This window comes from Xenia sp. Carnegie-2017, unplaced genomic scaffold (assembly GCF_021976095.1).
Source record: "Xenia sp. Carnegie-2017 unplaced genomic scaffold, XeniaSp_v1 HiC_scaffold_20, whole genome shotgun sequence".
NCBI lineage: Eukaryota > Metazoa > Cnidaria > Anthozoa > Malacalcyonacea > Xeniidae > Xenia > Xenia sp. Carnegie-2017.
The window spans coordinates 14,221,584-14,239,873 of NW_025813483.1; the positions used below are offsets into that span (position 1 = coordinate 14,221,584).

An 18,290-nucleotide genomic window follows, 5' to 3' on the forward strand; every position below is an offset into this window, starting at 1 on the left:
CGAAATATCGAATTCATATTTTTCTTCAGTTTTTTACTTTTCCAAAATATATATTTTGATATAAAGCAATAATAAAATTCAAATAAAAAACACAAACCTTGGAATGGTAGGAATGCAGTCAGGAGGGTGTGATTATGTTTTGCATTTTATTTTACATTAGCAAAGGGGACAATAGGAGGAGAGATTGAGAAAAACAATTTAAAGTTTCAGCCATATTTTTTGACAACGTCACGTTACAATTGGGCTATATTAAATTTTTTCGGACGTGAAGACTTGTAGTAATAGCTCTAGAAAATACAAAATAAAGAAGAGGCCTGTCACTAAAAAATACAAAAAGCATTTAAAGCAAAAAGAGTTTCAAAAATTTCATTGCGTCCCAACGACCCACTGAACTCTACAACCTTCATTTCCATACCCAATGTCTTCTGTCGTCTTTATTATAGTTGTGCCGTATGAACGTAAAAACGAAGACTCCGAAATTAAACAGCGGGGTAGCGATAAAAGTTTAAAAAGAAGTTTGACCGATCCAACAAAAGAAGAGAAGACAACAGATAACGATGATGTAGTTAGTTTGGTTGAACAAATAAACTTACCTGAGGTAGAAAATAAATCCCCACTGTTGTAGTTTTCTGTTCTCGAATTTTAACTTATGATACCTTTTAATTGTTTTAAAGGTTTTGCGAAATGAACTGTTATCTTTGAAGGTTCATGGTGAATCTTGGAATATTTCCTATGATAAACAATTTTACCAAGCAAGTAGAATAACTGCATGGTGGTATTGTGTTATTGCAATCTTTCAGTTAATTTTTGCTCCGAAATTTGGATGGCCAGACTATTCTTTTTAAAAAACAACAATTTTTTCTTTCAAAACACCATTGTAGGTTTTGTTTATTGCAAAGGCTGGAAGAAGAGTGGAAGAGATTTTAGGGCGATTAACCCAAATTGGCATTGGAATACGTCCAAAGACCTCTATAAGGTATAAAAATAAGCTATTATTGAAGAAATTTTATCCTAACATATTTATATTTACAGTGTCACAACAACAACAGTCCATATAGAGATGGAAAACAATGAAATTTCTGGGTCAGGACTCGATGAAAATCAACAAAATCTGACTGATCCACATTTTGGGTGAGTTCAAACTTGAAACCTACATGTCCAGTATCATAAGTGATAGTCAATGAAGATATAAGTATCAAGTATAATTTGCTAAAAGGTTTTGTTGATAAATATATTTTAGAGAACAAAAATCAACCAAAGAAAAGTTCAAAGAGTCCATTAAGTCAAGATTAACTGTCGAGCAAGTAAATCAGTTCTGACTTCACCTAATGTTCTTTCTGTTATTCTAACAAATGAGTGGGTTATTATTTTCAAGGTTGTTAAAGGAGTGACAGATCACGCAATGCTGACATTTGATTTTGTCATGTTTACTATCCTTTCATTTCAGCGATCATTTCAGCGGAAATACGTCCTTTGGCCGCCATTTTTTTGGCGTCCTCGCCCCAGTAAAGTTAGCCGCTCTAGTTATTATAGAACTCAATGGTTCTATACAGTGAACTCCATATATATATATCTGGAATGATAACTACAATACATTTTATAGATATAAAATTGAAGCCAAAGTCCTAGTCTCTTGCGCGGTTTGTACGTCAGTTCCAGTCCTTCAAAGTCGAATATTCACGCGGTTTGTACCATTGAGTTCTATAATAACTGGAGCGGCTAACTTTACTGGGGCGAGGTCGCCAAAAAAATTGCGGCCAACGGACGTATTTCCGCTGAAATGATCGCTTTGCAGAAAAATAATATTCTCGACCTCCCCCTGGTGTCTATAGTAAATTATAAAGAATTTTTCAAAAACAAACACGATATCACAGAATATGGATATCGTTAGTTCCATATTCTGTGACGATTCTTTTTTGGCATTTCTTTTATAATGCCAACACTTCAATCGTTCAATTGTTGGATGTCGTAGTTTCCACAAAAAGGAACATATCGCTTCTCACAGGTGAGGTAGTTGTTTGTTTTGTTAGTCCGTCAACGATTGAAAAGCAATTATACATGCACTTGAAAAGCCATAAAAATAGATATTAAAGATCGTGAACTTGAAGACTTGAACGCCAAATATACTGATGTTTTCCTGTTTTTGTTTATAAATACTTTTCTGCATATTTTTCTGTCATTTGTTAATGCATGAAATCGTAAATTTACCTATCTATTTGCAAAATAGTTTCCCTAAAGCAAAAAAGACCCTGCACACATTTTGCTATGTGAAAAGTATCAAAAAGAAATGATCAGCCCCAACAGTTCCCATGATTTGGAGCAGAGCTTGTTATGTTCTATTTGCTGACAACATGCAGGGAAGACCAAGGAGTAAAGATGACTGGAAGATGTTATTGACCAGGCAGAGTCTTAAAAAAATGATAATGCTGTAAAGATAATAGATTTATTGTCTGCCTTATCCAGAGTTATTTAATTTGATCATGGTCAAATTCTATGGATGGAGACAATGGATTCACTAAGGATGCCTTGAATGCTTTGAAGTTAAAGTTTATGAACCAAAAAAAGATGGCAAGAAGGTTGTGTGTGTTTTGATGCTTAATTAAATGTCAATTCACAACATATAAAATGGAAAGGCCATAAAGTTTGTGTCTATGTAAACATTTGTACTGAGATTGATGATGACTCGATGCAGATGTGAAGCATTAAACTGAATAAGCCATTGGGTTTTATATAACTTAATGTTTAAATCATGTCATATCTTTATCAAAATATTTTAGTTGAGTGTTGTTTAAATGTTACTAATATCTAATGCACTATACTGAAGCATTAAAGATTCAGTGATGAAACCTTTAAAATTACTGTACTGTATATTTCTTATATATTTCTTATATTTCTATAAGAAACAGTTTGAGCTTATTTACCTATTAGAGTACAGAATGGAGATTTATCATATGCATCATTGCTGCTTTTTTAAATAAATGTTTTTCACTTTTCAAAGCTTTTCTACAAATATTTTGCTTCTTATTTCTTTTCATGAGATTGATGATATAGAGGTAATATAATCCAATAACTTTATAATTTCTAGAAAGCTTTTAAGCTTCTAGCATAAAAGTACACTATAGGTATTTAATTCATTTGGTTTTATTGCCTGTTATGACATATCCATATGCATTTCATCATTCATGTATGAAGAAACACCAAATGTGGATACTCAGAGAACAAAATGCACTACCAACTGCTTATGAAATTTATTATTGAAGTGAAAACTGTTAATAATTCAAATTGTGCACTTATATTGAAAATATAGGAAAAACAAAACAAAGTGAAAAAAGAAGGGTAGAAGTATTAAAACTAAAATGAATTATAAACACCATTGGAAGCATAAGTGTTTTGATGATTATTTGCATTTTGCCCAATTTATATATCAATACAACAAAATCAAAATGTGCTACTAACTTTACAAGTATTTGATGCAGTTGCACTTCAGAACATCACAAAAGGTTACTTAAAGTAATTTCTATACAATATTGTTTGTTTTCATTTACCAAACCTATGCAGACTTGAGTCTTTTTGAAATTTAATATGAAACTCAATTACACGTAAATATCCAGAGATTTAATATTTACTTTTAAAGAAACAAGTAAAGAAGCAAAATAGCAATGATAAAAATAAGCTAATTCTCTCTCGTGAACCACTGTGGAGATGAACTATGATATACTTTTTGTATAGACTAAAGAGTTTAATCGATCAAACAAGTTTGACACTGGTAAGAAAACGACGCATATCTGCATTCATAGATGTAGCCGACATATAGCTCTTTCGTCGATAGTTATAAATACATCCTCGTAGGAGCCGATAACTGGAAAAGGTTGACTCGCTGTTACGAATTGTAGGTTTTATCGTGATTTCATCAAAAATTGCTTGCCGAATCCCAAATACACATACATTTACCTCACTCTTTCCTCAGGAGGAGTGGAATTGTGAAATTTTCGGAAAAGCGGTCAATTTCGGTAAATCTCAGCGGCAACGGACGAAATCCGCCATTTTTTTGGCGTCACCAGATATCTAAGGCCGCGCTCGAGATAGCCGCTCCAGTTATTATAGAACTCAATGACTGACTGTTATACAACAGCATGCAGTAAAAGTTCCATAAAAATGTTCACGTGTCTATAAGGAAGTTAATATAACGAAATATCAATTAGTTATGTTTAACCTAACAGAAACAATTCAAAATTTCAACTATATTTTTTGACAACATCACTTTACAATTTGGCTATATCAAATTTTTTCAGACTTGAAGTAATAGCTCTAGAAAATACAAAATAAAGAAGAAGCCTGTCACCAAAAAATGCAAAAAGCATTTAAAGCAAAAAGGGTTTCAAAAATTTGATTGCGTGTGAACGGCCCACTGAACTCTACGACCTTCATAAGAAATTCCATACCCAATGGCTTCTGTCGTCTTTATTATAGTTGTGCCCTATGAACGTAAAAACAAAGACTCCGAAATTGAACAGCGAGGTAGCGATAAAAGTTTAAAAAGGAGTTTGACCGATACAATAAAAGAAGAGAAGACAACAGATAACGATGATGACGTAGTTAGTTTGGCTGAACAAATAAACTTACCTGAGGTAGAAAATAAATCCCCACTGTTGTAGTTTTCTGTTCTTGAATTTTAACTTATGATAGCTTTTAATTGTTTTAAAGGTTTTGCGAAATGAACTGTTATCTTTGAAGGTTCATGGTGAATCTTGGAATATTTCCTCTGATAAACAATTTTACCAAGCAAGTAGAATAACTGCATTGTGGTATCGTGTTATTGCAATATTTCGGTTAATTTTTGCTCCGAAATTTAGATGGCCAGACTATTCTTTTTGTAAAACAACAATTTTTTCTTTCAATACACCATTATAGGTTGTGTTTATTGCAAAGACTGGAAGAAGAATGGAAGAAATTTTAGGGCGATTAACCCAAATTGGCATTGGAATACGTCCAAAGACCTCTATAAGGTATAAAAATAAGCTATCATTGAAGAAATTTTATCCTAACATATTATATTTACAGTGTCATACCAACAACAGTCCATATAGAGATGGAAAACAATGAAATTTCTGGGTCAGGACTCGATGAAAATCAACAAAATCTGACTGATTCACATTTTGGGTGAGTTCAACCTTGAAACTTACATGTCCAGTATCATAAGTGATAGTCAATGAAGATATCAGTATCAAGTATAATTTGCTGAAAGGTTTTGTTGATAAATATATTTTAGAGAACAAAAATCAACCAAAGAAAAGTTCAAAGAGTCGATTAAGTCAAGATTAACTGTCGAGCAAGTAAATCAGTTCTGACTTCAACTAATGTTCTTAGTGTTATTCTAACAAATGAGTGGGTTATTATTTTCAAGGTTGTTAAAGGAGTGACAGATCACACAATGCTGACATTTGATTTTGTCATGTTTACTATCCTGGCAAGGTCAGATACTTCAGTTAATTTTTCTTGAGAGAACTAGGAATTTTTTTTTTAAACTATAAGATTCATTAAATCATAATTTTTGGTAAATCATAAGTTTTATAGCTGCTGTTGGTTTGGTTGAGGACAATGCTGTAGTAATAGTTGCAAGTATGTTGGTGTCACCCTTAATGGTACATTCCAAATATTTCCTATGTATTAACTCGTCTTTTTAGTGTCTAAACCATTGATTACATTTCATATAGGGTCCAATTCTTGCTGGAACATTTGGCATTGTAATTAAAAAAGATAATTTGAGAAATATTGGGTTCAAAACAGAGATTTATGGCCTGACTATTTCTGTGCTTGTTGGTAAAGTCGTTGTTTGATTTCCCATTGATGAAGAATAAAACATTCAATAGTGTAATAACTAATATCTTTTAAAATGTAGGTTTACTGTTTGGGTTCATTGCTGGACCATTTGGAAGGTCTGGTGCATCATGGGATAGTGTTAAAGGAATCTGGCCTACAAATGAAATGTCCAGCAGGTGCAGAGAAGATAACAATGAGCAGAAAGAAAATTGTGATCAAAATGAAAATAGCTATTCTTAAAATTCTAGAAGCATGATTCGTAGTCTTTGGATTGGTGTATTGATTACACTACCATCTGGTGCAGGTGTTGCATTGTCTGTTCTTGGTGGAAATGCTGGATCTCTTGTTGGGGTTGCAATATCAGCATCTCTTCTTGCTCCAGCTGTAAACTCTGTAAGCTCTTATTCTTCTGCTAACTTTTTGTTGAAGTAGAAATTCAAATCATAAAAATATTGTCACTATTCAGGGCATGTTGTGGGCATATGCTATTGTTGCCGCCATTAATCCTCCAGAAACTTTATCATCTTTAAATAACTCAACAGTAAGACACAACAAATTTTAACAATGCATGCTGTTGTTATCCTCAATTCTTTATAAATATTTATATAGCTCAAATGTCCTTTGTTTAAAGACAACAAGTATGTACCTATGTATAGATGTAATATGGCTGAAGAGGCTGCTATTATGGCGATCATAAGTTTAGTCTTGACTGTTATCAACATCATCTGTATTGTTATAACTGCTATATTAGTTCTTAAGGTACGTGGAATCATAAACTAGTCATACTTTTTCGTTTTTTTAAAGGAAATATTTTCGTTACCTTAACGTAGGTGAAGGAAGTTGTACCACAAGCATCAAGTTCCAATGCAACTCAATCATTCTGGACTAAACATATCAAAGTAAGTAGTTTTCAACCATGTTATTGTACTGTTTGCTTCGTTGATATTTCTCTCTTCTTTTTTTAGGTTGCAAGAGAAGCATATAAAACTTTTAAAGGCAATGAAGCATTAAACCTCCTAAATGAATGGAAAGTAAGAATTCTTAGCCAGCTCACTCACAATAATTAGTGTAAAGTGTTCTTAACAATTAAGTCTTCCTTTGTATTTTTAATTGTAGAAAGTTCGTGATGAAAAAAGTAGATTGTCAGCAGAGCTTTTGGTAAGTTCTCTCAAAGTAGTTTTTTATATATTGCCATTGGACAAAAATCTTCTGTATTTTTTTGTTCTAGAAACTTGGTAATGAGGAATTTGACAATGACAATGTTTCCTTAATGCATTCCTCGGCTAAACCTAAAGCAAGTTCACTTACAATAGTTAGTGTTTTATAAATATTTGATTGGACTAATTTTTTTTTTGTAATTTTTTGTTTTAGAAAGTTTTCGATGAAGAATCTGATCCAGAAAATAATTTCTCAAAAAATTCTTTAAGATTAAATTGGGAGTTAGTAGAAATGATAAAGGTATTTTTCTTCATGGAGGTTGTGTCATGAACTTTCATCTTTATTTACTTTTATTTAACCTAACAAGGACGTTGAGGAAAATGACGAATATCAATCTGTTGTAAGACGAACTTCTACAGGAGGGACGAACGCTTTTGTAAGTTGTTGAACTGTAAGAAGTTGTAATTGATTTTTATTCTGTTTACTTATAGTTGTAATTTATAGTTTATTTACCGTAATGAAGGTCTGTGAAGAGACATAATTTTTCAAAGAGTTACTTTTGCGTTGACAGAACACGTCAAGACAATTGGCAAGGATTCTGTCTAAGGATGAAAACCAGCAACATGACTACACAGAACATTTACGAACTCTACATACATTCTATCGACAACAAAGTAAAGAAAGAAGTCAACAACCTCGCGTTGCTGAGATATTTAATAAACAGGAAACAAAGCAGAAGAAAAACGTGAGAGAATTTCACGTTGTTGATACAGAGAATCCGCACCATACATCTGTAGTTCTTGTTCAGGCTCCCAGTGAGAATTCAGATTCGTACTCTGTTAAAAAGGAAAGTGTAGTGTAAGATACAGAGTATGGAGCTTCACCTAAATTATTATTTATTGAACATAAACATACTAGATCGTGTTCTTGTAAGCATATTTAAAACGACCGTCAAGAGTCGAGTTCAATTTTCACTAAATGAAAATTTTGAGTAATTTTGGAAGTTGTGATATGAGCAATAGATATGGCCGCTTTTAGAGGAGACAGCAAGTCTTCTGCTCTAAAAATGAAAAGAGAGGATGTGGATGATGAAGAAAACTACGAAAAGAAAGATGACCAGAGCATCAGAAGAAAGTAACATGACATGGTATATGTTAGATGAGAAACATAATAATATATGATAATCACATTAGCATATTAAAAGTTCACGTGACTACAGTTACGTAATATCGTTTTGCACTCTCCACACTTATGCTATGTTGATGAAACACGGTTATTGTTATATGAATAAAATACATCTTAATCACAATGATGTGACTGATCATTTTAATAGTAAACTCCGAACAATTTGTGAATTCGTTCAGCAACATAAGCGCTTTGATATAAAATACCAGAGAAGAAGCAAAATGAACTCTTTTCTTTGACAAATGTCTTCTCAAAAAGGGTTTTTCATTGATCCACTAAAATTGCTATCCATTGACTCAGACAAAACTATCATTACTCAGACAAAACAAGAGACAAAACTTTTTAGCTGGACAAATATTAGATTAAACTGGAAAGATGCAATTTCACAGAGACATCCCAAACCTTGAGTATATATGTTTACTTATTCTTTTGCTTTGATAGAACCATGCTTCCCAAACGTTGTGTACTGGGGAGCAGTACCTGCTTACATTCATAAACAATGTTTTGGTTAACTTACCATTGTTGTAATATTTGGGATGTCTGTTTTGTTCAAATGAGACTTAAAATGCATGTGTCTTCTCTCCAAGATCGATGGAAGTTTTTTTCTTGCACAGTCTTTTGAAAAGTCTTATTTAAAATATAGTCGTCCTCTAATATTGACATTGAACTGAATATAAATGTTAAGAATGAAGTTCACTTCTATTTACCACAGCTACTTCGAATACCTTGAACAGAAACCTAATCGCCATTTTTAAAGAAGCTTATGATCGCCATCTTTGATAACAGCATCTTTTTAAGAATGTTTTAAACTAAATATCCGCTAAACACGATGAAATATTTTATTTACTAAGTTCATTTGCATGATGATTGATGTCAATTAAGATATTATTTAGCACGTTATCAATTTCCAAAAGTTTGTTCGAGATTTGGCACTTTATCAAGATAGAACAGAAACCATGAAGCAGGGTTAAAACTTTAAAAAATGTACACATTCAAAAAAAAATTTCGAATTCACCATTTAGCGCTTTTGTTGACATTTTGTTCTGAGCCGATCAGAACGTGTTAATAGACAAGAATGTATAAATAAAACAAGCACTGTGTTCAACTTTGAATTTCCTACATCAGACCATGCATTAGACAGGTAATGTTTCAAAATAATACTAATAATAAAATCATATAAGTATAACTTTATAAATTAAATTCAAGACTCATTTTCTTGAGCAAACCTTATTCCTTCAGAAACGGGCAATCATTATTCAAGATGAAAACGACAAACACCATCAGCCTGCAATATTCGATGAAATCAATTTTCAAGTTGGAGTAATGCAATTATTAATAAAAGCGAATTGTAGGAAAGGAAGTAAAAAAAAGCTGTACAAAGGTCTATAAGCACTAAGCAATGGTCTTCAGTAGTCTATTAACTATTGTGCTAAACACTCGAATGTTTTCTTTAATTCAAGTTTTTTTAATCGTTAGAAGCATTTGAAAACATACATACCGTTTTTCTGCTTGCTGTTTGGTTTTTCTCAAAGTCTTGCCTCGATAAACCATTACTTTTTTCAAGACAATCTTGATATATATTTTCAAGTAATTACGGTATATAAGCTCGTGAAAAAATGCATTGGTAAGTTAGCTTGACACTTTCGGCTGTTTTACTCAGGAAAAATATTTCCTCAGTAAAAATTTTTCGTTTTACCAACCCTCATTTTTCGTTTTCCTAGAAGGGCTTCGAAGCTTTGATTGACAAACACCAGTCTCCAGCGGTTAACCCAACTCGCGAGACATACACGAGACGCGAGAAATACACGAAGCAAAACGCGAAAACATTTACATTAGGGGGTGGGGTTAAACATTTTGTTTTAATCATGACTTTTTTTTTTTATTTTCTAAATAATATGTATCACTATGATTAGTTCATTCTAATGAAATAAAAATTCTTAAAGAAGTACGTTAAACGTAATATATGGTTATCTTCACCTAAGTCAATAAACAAATACGTATCCAAAGCCAGGAACAGCATTATGCAATGTTGTATTATAAGAACCACAAGAGATATTGCGCTTGGTTTCTCTCCCTTTTGTTCCAAAACCAATGAATGAATCGAATAATGTACAATTTTGGTTGTTGCTTAATATCATTCCAATACGTGTGCCAAGAAAATCTTTTGCTTGATCATGCGCATTAAAACCTTGCCGGACACAAGAGGGTTGGGTGGGATAACTAGGAAGTAAGGAATTCCACAATTGCCAGGAATTATTGACAGGGTGGTACTCACCACCAACGACAAGGTCGTATAAAGACGTAGATGTTTGTCGAATAACCAACGATTTCGTTTCGTTAACCAAAGACTCCATTCTTTGCATGATCACACAGACTTGATTGAAAGAAACGCCCCAATATGTCGATAGTTTTGTCTCACTCTTGGCAAAAAAGATTTCGCCATTTTTTTCTTTCCACACATCTTTATTCGTCCATAAAGGAGACGAATAAGCAAAAGTATCCTGTTAAAAATTATTTAAATTGTTAAACCTGTTGACTTCCATAAACATTTGACGACATTAACAAGGTAAACAAACTTTTCCTTTCAGTAGAAGAAAAAAACTACATTTAACGTTTTGTTCAACTTATTCTCCAGCAGCAACACCGACAAACAATCTACCTTAGTGCCATCGATTTTCAAGACCAATGTCGATCCTGCTGGACAAGTTTTTGTCCCATCTTCCATTATACAGTATACTTTGGTTAAATTTCCTGTGATATTTAAGTAGTACGGTCCACTGGGAGGGAAGCTAGTTAAAAATCAAGTAATAGATTAATAGTGGAAACTTAACTCCCATGAAGGACGACCTGTTACCTTTCCATTTCGTAGATTTCTTTACAGGACTTAGCTGGGTTAAGTTGAGAACCAATTGGGTGCAAAGTATCTGAAAGTTTGGAATTATTTTCAATTAAAAAACGTATTCATCAACGAACATTGTGAACTTCTTAAAACTCGGAAACATTTACTTGATTTTAATGCGTGAACTTCTTGACGAAGTTGGACAATCTGAAATATTTTCATAAAAGAAGTCATTATAAAGTAAAAAGAATATTACTGTCAGTGTTGATGTAAATAAAGTTCAAATACAAATTAATATACATTGTTTGGTTACCTCTTTCTTGTAGTATAATGACAATGCATCTAATTTTGTCTCAAATCTTTTCATTCTCGATTCAATCTGATGATGAAGAGAAATGACATTATTTTCGGTATTTTTTCACGGTTGGTTATTTTGTTAAGCCCAAGTAACCTGCTTGCACGTAACGTCTTTTCCAGGTGATCCATCGTTTACTTTATCCCCTTTATCTCCTTTTAGACAATAAACTCCTTTATTTTGAGAATTGATTGATTTTTTATCTTTATCTTCAGTATTTGAGGTCTTCTATAGAATATATCACGTTCATCCAATTATTTGAATGATTCAGAAATCTTCCCATTACGGAAATGGATACTATCTCAACATATTTTAATGTTAATTTACCTTATGAAATGTCTGCAAACTTGAACTTAGAAGTCGATTGATGTTCACATTTATTTCTTTTTTAGGCTAAATATAATACAATATACATGACGGCTGGTAATTCAAATTGACAGTAAAGAAAGAAATCCATGGAGATTTTCAATACATGAAAATAAAAACGTTTTCCGGAATAGACGATCGGCAGTTTGTTGAAGAGATAAAAAAGTAAAACAAAGTCTGCCGTTGATATAAAAACTACACATATACATGTTTATAAATGTTGATAGCCAAAGTTAGTGCAATCTAGAGAATGAATCTGAATGACCGTTCCAACATCTTCTTGGTAGTTGGTAATCATCTTGTCGACTGACTTTACTTTGAATTGTTGTTGAAATCATTCACTTATAAAGATACAATGAATGATGACTTCCGAAGTCACTAGAAGTTATTCAGACATTTATCGACAGTATTTGTGAAGAAATCTGTGACCATGCAATGTTAAATGTTCTCAATTGACAATAAGATGTTCGAAAAATCCGACGCATTCAAGCAAACTAGTCTGGACTTTTTAGTTAAAGTTTGATTCGTTTCAGTTTATCAAATTTGATGTATTTTCAATTCCTTTTTCTTTTGTATTCATGCAAAAGAAACTTCCCAAGTAAAGATTAGATTACACGTAATGCGATGTGCTGTGAACTGACATACCACATTATTTCGTTTCTTTCCAGGAGTTACGCCTCCCCAAGCGGAAAATCCACTATTATAAGGAATGAAAAATATGAGGACCAATGTAAACGATAACCAAGACACAATTTTAGACATCATCGTTTTTTAAAGAAGACCGAAATCAAACGGAATACAAAATGGATGAATAGTAGTCAACAGACCAACAGTAAATATGAAACACGATGCAAGCTCATAGATGTTTTTACCTAACACACCAGTTTATGTAAAAATCATTCATTTTTTATTCAAATATTCACAATCGCTTTGATTGGTTGTTTGGTTTAAATTAATCCTTGTCCAAGATTGATTTATAAAGACGACATTATTTGTTTTTCCCTAGAGTAATGTCGCTCTGAGGCATTATTAATATTCACATTTTTCTTAGTGATGTAAAGTCAGCCGGCATTTTTTGGTTTTTCTAAATAATATTGTTCATATACATATATATTGGCGGACCAAATTTAAAGGGCTGACTAAGCCCACTGATAAAGAAAAATGAAAATTCAAATATCAAATATGCAGTCTATAAGTTTCATCTGATTATTACTTTTAAACTTCTAGCAGACTGAGCAGTCACCTGGTTCGGTTTATTAATCCCAGAATATTAATAATGATCCTTTTTCTTAGTCATCTATTGTTTTCGGGAAAAAACAAACAAATAGAATATTGAAAGACGGACTGTTAAAACTTTCCGGTTAAACAAAGGCTGAATAGTTCTGTCCAACAGGCACGTACGAGTCAGTACTTGATGGAACTGAAAGTTGCTATGAATTCATCATTCGTTACATGTATATTTTATTACGCGAAGTGACGATTTAAAACTTACTTTCTAATGGAGAAATCATTATCTATTTGTACATTATGGTGGTTGTAGTCTTGTAGAGATAAAAAAATTAAAAACATCCATTCTAATTTACTGCTAGTATGTACACAAATTAAATAAAATCCTTGTTAAAATCCCAGAGAACAATATCCCAATGATCATATATATATTCATCGTCTTTTGATTCTCAAGTACGATTGATGTATGCCAGAGTTGGAGAATCTCATAGTAAAACCACATTTCACACGTAAAAGATACAGAGATAAAATCTCGGATACGTTCAGTGTTGGTCTTTGAAAAGACATAAAACATTTTAGTGATGTTTTTTAGAGAGGATATCTTTTCAATATGATCATACAACGAGCGTTTAAAAGATATTTGGAATAAGACGATACGGCACACGAAGACAATATTCATCCCAAGAGGCACCGTACTTCACACGACACAGAGCTTCAAAACGATAAATACGATAAAGCAATCGAATCGTAAGGTAGACAGGATAAACATATGGCACGAAGTGACTAAAACCTGAAAAGAATGAAAGAAAAATGTTTTATCAAATATGACGAGAAAAAAGTGGATGGTTTTAGCCCAAGAGTATCGTTACATGTTTGTAGATGTTGATGGTCAAGGATAGTGTGTAATCCTGAGTATGGCTGTTGGTGTTGATGTTGACTGACGTTTCGAAAAGCTCAGGAAAACCTGAAATGTCATCATCACCTGACTCAGAAATTGGACACCGCTATGGTTTTCAAAACACCAGTCAACAGTAACATGAAAAATCCTTGTCAGGCATGCATTAACCCAGACTATCTACATCTACAAACATATAGGTAAGACAAGAACGATGAATAAAATGTCCGTTTTACTGACCACAAGTTAAGGACCAAGCGATTGCCATAATAATATCACCAAGATAATTTGGATGACGTACATAGCCCCACCAACCAGTAATAAGGAGACGATAACCAGGTACGTTTGTTACCATGGATTCCAGATCTAGAAACGTAACCAAAAATGGTTCATTTTAGATACATTATGTCAGCATCACATGTAATATCGTCATATTTACGTTCTACAGCAGGATGATTTGAATTTCGACGGAAAAGATCTTTCTGCAGGTTTGCCACGCGATAAACAACAAATCCAATAGCTGCAAATAAAAAGAACAATGTCTTCAACAACAAAAAGCAAACTTAAATGGATAAAAAAACAAACTTAAATGGACAAAAAGTAGACATAAAAACAACGAAAGTTGGCTTACTGTTCAAGATACAGACAAATACAACAAGATATGGGGAAATTGTGTAATTTTGTTGAGCAATGTATCGAGATTGCAGCGAGAAGATAAAGGGAACCCATACAAGACCACCAAACGCAAACATAAAACCAAATCCTTCAGTTGTAATATCTGGACTTGATAGGATTGCAGCCTATATAATGAACAATCAATGAAACATATGGATAAGATAGGATTGCAGCCTACACAATGAACAATCAATGAAACATATGGATAAGATAGGATTACAGCCTATACAATGAACAATCAACAAAACATATGGATAAGATAGATTGCAGCCTATAGTGTAAACAATCAATGAAACATATGGATAAGATAGGATTGCAGTCAGTACTATAAACAATCAATGAAACATATGGATAAGATAGGATTGCAGCCTATACGATAAACAATCAACGAAACATATGGATAAGATAGGATTGCAGCCTGTACTATAAACAATCAATGAAACATATGGATAAGATAGGATTGCAGCCAGTACAATTGACAAATACTCAATTAAGTATTGACATATTAAAATGATTAACATACTTCAAACCAAAGAGCATCTGCTACATAAATAAAATGAAAAATGCAGAAAAGAAGAAGAGTGCCATTGATTTTTTCTGAGTCCATTTGAGAATACAACATAATTGAAAAATCAATTATGACCTAGGAAATTAGAAGTACAACTGTCATTATAAATCATGCAATACTCCAATCGATAAAAATCAAACTCACCACAGCAATGAGTCCAGGACGCATTTCACAAAAAAACTTTAAATCCAAGTTTCCAATTCGAGGGTTTAACTGTCGCCCCATAAAGAAGTCATAAATTAGGTTTCCTAAAATAACCACGTTTTTCAAAACATTGACAACTTTTGAATACAAAATCTGAAATGATAAAAGAGCAACAAACCTGTGTTACCAAGCGTTGACAGTCCAGTATTCTCTATAGAACTCTTAATAAGTAGATAGATGCTAACAGCCAATGATAGCAACAGTGCATGCGTCATAAGAGCAAGGAATTTGTCACGGATAAATTGTGCGATGGGAAGTTTGAAATAAAAGCCTGCCCAAAATGTGGCTACACTGATGAACAGAGCATAAAGACCTGACAAAAGAAAAACTTTCAGAAAATGATTCTCCACATGGGCTTTTCAAGGCAATATTTAAATGTGTCACTAAGACGCAGTCTCTGTTCTTTACCAAAGGTATAAAACAAATCCACATGGGCTTTTCAAGGCAATATTTAAATGTGTCACTAAGACGCAGTCTCTGTTCTTTACCAAAGGTATAAAACAAAGAATTTAAAAAAAGCATTCCTTTGCAAAAGGTGAAAGTAGCTTAGCCATGTTGCAAGTTTGTCGTTTTATGTAAATATTCAACTGGGCACTCACCCTAAAAACAACATGTTTCTAAAGAAATAAATATTGCACATGATCTGAAATTTACATAACAGGATCTAACTTGCAGACTAGCCACTGTTATAAAACATTTTTAACAATGTGCCCTCCTGGCTATCACCATAGTGAAATGGTGACCACTGCACTTGGGAAGATATATATATGTATATAATACATTACAAATATAAAACTTTACCATTAAGACGATACTTCAGTCGACTACCATTGTGCAAAGGACGTCCTTCCACCACCTAAAACATAACAAATGTTTTATTGACATAATGGCATTACAGTATAAGGAATAAAAAATGCTTACCTTTCCTAAAGGTAAAATGCTCAAGAAAGCTTGAAATAAAACCCAACCATAAACTAGACCTGCAGCTCTGGGGTCAAGGAATTCAATCATGGAAGGCAGCTTCTTCTTAGGATTCAGCAAAATCCCAGCAATATAATAACATTTTCTCTCATAGCAATAAAGATATGTGCCAAAGAGAACACAAGGAAGAAACACCATCAAAATAAACACACCAATAGGTCCTCCAAAAGCATAGCCTGGTTTCACATGGGGTTCCCTTTCACTAAGCTCTTCCCCAAGACCCTTTAGTAGACCTTGTGCATCAACACCATGCTTTTCAAGCTGCTTTAGGGCAGATCTTGTAACTATGGGTTCAAATTGTTTACCAAATGTAGAGCTTGCTGATATCTTTGTCTTCAGTAGTTATGGTGGTAGTTCCATCATTCACACTTGGTTTTTCATCTAAGTCACTAGCTGTCAATTTCTTTTGTGATGAAACAGGTTTTGGACGTCCTGGAGATCTTATGAGAGATTGTATCTTAGGTGAAATTTCTTTCTTCCTAGATGGAGATTTTGATCTAGATCGTCTACGTCTTCCAGGTGATGTTTTACGCTTTCGGCTTGGTGAAGATGAACGAGCTCTGAACCGGGATGGTTTCTGATGATAAGCATAGAATACAAAGATAACTTAAGTGAATTTGATGGAATTGCATAAAAATTGTATCAAATGATTTGGGTTCATAATCCAAAAGTCTGTAAGAATTTGGATTTCTAAAACATATCTTACATAGTACTAGCTATTGTGTTCAGTTCGTCGAGTGGTAAGTTTGAAAAACAAATCTTTCAAACAAATTTTGTACGTATCATCTTAAAATTTGATGGAACTATTTTGTATAGACGTTCAGCAAAAAAAAAATGAAAAAAAAAATGGCACATCCGACTGTCTGTCACATCTTGCTTTTGAAGGCAAGTGCATACATGTATGTAACAAAGATAATGTTTGAAATCACGTGAATATTTGTAACACATCAACAATTAAAAAATACAAAAAATTATTACAACAATTACAGCTGTCATAATGCTACAATATGAAAACAAATTAGTCTTAATACTTACCGCTATGTGCGAGTAAGGAACTTCATTTTCCTGCCCATCTGGAAATCTAATTTGAAATACATCTTCTTCATAATTTGTCGATAAAACAACAGCTTCGTACCAAAGCTTACTGCCCGGCCATCGGGCCATAACTGCGTCCCCTACATCAAAACCAACTTTTTTTCCTTTTCTAGACATATCGATACCATAAACTTGGTATTTTGTCAAAATTTCAAACGATTTTGCGAGCACTAGTCGTGTTTACAAAGGGCAACAGAAGAGCGAAAATTTTAACGGTTATTAATCGTAAAATTTCAAAACGGCGGGCAACAATTTACCGGATGTGATTGGATCAATTGGATGCATTTCTTCCGATTAGATACGGTACTCTCCGATGGTTGAAATTGAAATGATCGCCATTCATTCTCTCATTAACCATATCAGTCCATATACATACCTATCATTCTCAATTGTGCGTAAATTAAACTTTTTCAAGTACTGTAGTTTGAGTCATTTAATAGAATCTTCATAAACAGCAATGAAATCTAAAAGAGACGTATCTTTTTCCTTTATCCTTTTGAAGCTATCTTTCTTCTCTTTTGTATAAACGCCTTCAGCCCCACTCTCCACGAGATCTGTTCAATTTGCCAAACGTGTAAAAGGAATCTTCTAGGAATTAACATACGTATCTGATCCAAAGTCCAATGTTATCGTCAACTTCACCTGCAGAAAGAGAAACTAGGAAATCATCACGATTTCAATCAAGTTCTATCTTTCATATTAGTGCCATTTCTTTATACACCGATCTTCGTCTGAAAAGAGAAAACATTGCTGGAACAAGTCATAAGTGGTAAGCATCTTGGCCCCTCTAAAATGTCATGTTATACTCACATTGTATTGTTTAAAACAAACAGTTATGACCCCCCCTCTTACAACTGAACTGGCCCCTCTTGACAGAAATTCCTGGCTACGAGAGTGAGTTTAGTATCTCACATATTCTTCA

The 18,290-nt window shown here is 33.3% G+C and overlaps 3 protein-coding genes and 1 long non-coding RNA gene across 7 annotated transcripts; 1 reads left to right on the plus strand and 3 right to left on the minus strand.

Annotated features, from left to right (window-relative positions):
• The first annotated feature begins 209 nt into the window (after nucleotides 1–209).
• Nucleotides 210–8,287, plus strand: LOC124442862. 4 transcript variants are annotated; one of them, XM_046993370.1, is made up of 19 exons: nucleotides 210–598; nucleotides 675–752; nucleotides 882–976; nucleotides 5,062–5,160; nucleotides 5,270–5,333; nucleotides 5,405–5,472; nucleotides 5,567–5,642; nucleotides 5,715–5,820; nucleotides 5,900–5,996; nucleotides 6,069–6,213; nucleotides 6,287–6,361; nucleotides 6,430–6,579; nucleotides 6,651–6,719; nucleotides 6,786–6,851; nucleotides 6,937–6,978; nucleotides 7,049–7,114; nucleotides 7,192–7,278; nucleotides 7,346–7,414; nucleotides 7,550–8,287. In XM_046993370.1, exons 1-19 carry the CDS (start codon nucleotides 419–421, stop codon nucleotides 7,838–7,840), a joined length of 1,923 nt encoding a protein of 640 aa, XP_046849326.1. In that variant the 5' UTR covers nucleotides 210–418; the 3' UTR covers nucleotides 7,841–8,287. The 4 variants fall into 4 exon arrangements, with proteins under 4 accessions (XP_046849326.1, XP_046849325.1, XP_046849324.1 ...); XM_046993369.1 differs by lacking the exon at nucleotides 882–976 and adding an exon at nucleotides 4,912–5,006; XM_046993368.1 differs by lacking the exons at nucleotides 210–598; nucleotides 675–752; nucleotides 882–976 and adding exons at nucleotides 4,204–4,628; nucleotides 4,705–4,782; nucleotides 4,912–5,006.
• Nucleotides 6,156–7,579, minus strand: LOC124442866. Its single transcript, XR_006947382.1, has 3 exons — nucleotides 7,492–7,579; nucleotides 6,641–6,705; nucleotides 6,156–6,236 (listed from the first exon to the last, which is right to left on the minus strand). It is a non-coding gene; the product is annotated as an uncharacterized LOC124442866 (long non-coding RNA).
• A 1,754-nt stretch (nucleotides 8,288–10,041) lies between the features above and the next one.
• On the minus strand, nucleotides 10,042–12,986 carry LOC124441958 (uncharacterized skeletal organic matrix protein 5-like). The gene is made up of 9 exons (XM_046992439.1): nucleotides 12,967–12,986; nucleotides 12,369–12,420; nucleotides 11,685–11,750; nucleotides 11,454–11,585; nucleotides 11,316–11,381; nucleotides 11,170–11,209; nucleotides 11,018–11,087; nucleotides 10,823–10,952; nucleotides 10,042–10,664 (listed from the first exon to the last, which is right to left on the minus strand). The coding sequence occupies exons 5-9, from the start codon at nucleotides 11,367–11,369 to the stop codon at nucleotides 10,146–10,148; spliced, it is 813 nt and encodes a 270-aa protein (XP_046848395.1). The 5' UTR covers nucleotides 11,370–11,381; nucleotides 11,454–11,585; nucleotides 11,685–11,750; nucleotides 12,369–12,420; nucleotides 12,967–12,986; the 3' UTR covers nucleotides 10,042–10,145.
• A 181-nt stretch (nucleotides 12,987–13,167) lies between these two features.
• LOC124441960 (delta(14)-sterol reductase TM7SF2-like) lies at nucleotides 13,168–18,196 on the minus strand. Its single transcript, XM_046992440.1, is given in 11 exon segments — nucleotides 13,168–13,740; nucleotides 14,086–14,211; nucleotides 14,285–14,365; nucleotides 14,477–14,645; nucleotides 15,044–15,163; nucleotides 15,233–15,336; nucleotides 15,411–15,605; nucleotides 16,094–16,148; nucleotides 16,214–16,580; nucleotides 16,582–16,850; nucleotides 17,309–18,196. Coding segments are annotated over 11 exon segments (1,824 nt in total). The 5' UTR covers nucleotides 17,486–18,196; the 3' UTR covers nucleotides 13,168–13,579.
• Nucleotides 18,197–18,290: the final 94 nt, after the last annotated feature.

Coding starts and splice junctions, on each gene's coding strand:
- LOC124442862 (XM_046993368.1), top strand. CDS start 4,446: ATGGCTTCTGTCGTCTTTATTATAGTTGTGCCCTATGAACGTAAAAAC. Junction 6,214..6,286: donor TTGCTCCAGCTGTAAACTCT/GTAAGCTCTTAT, acceptor GTCACTATTCAG/GGCATGTTGTGGGCATATGC. Junction 7,115..7,191: donor ATTCCTCGGCTAAACCTAAA/GCAAGTTCACTT, acceptor TTTTTGTTTTAG/AAAGTTTTCGATGAAGAATC.
- LOC124441958 (XM_046992439.1), bottom strand. CDS start 11,369: ATGAAAAGATTTGAGACAAAATTAGATGCATTGTCATTATACTACAAG. Junction 11,210..11,315: donor CATTATACTACAAGAAAGAG/GTAACCAAACAA, acceptor AAAATATTTCAG/ATTGTCCAACTTCGTCAAGA. Junction 10,953..11,017: donor GAAATCTACGAAATGGAAAG/GTAACAGGTCGT, acceptor ATTTTTAACTAG/CTTCCCTCCCAGTGGACCGT.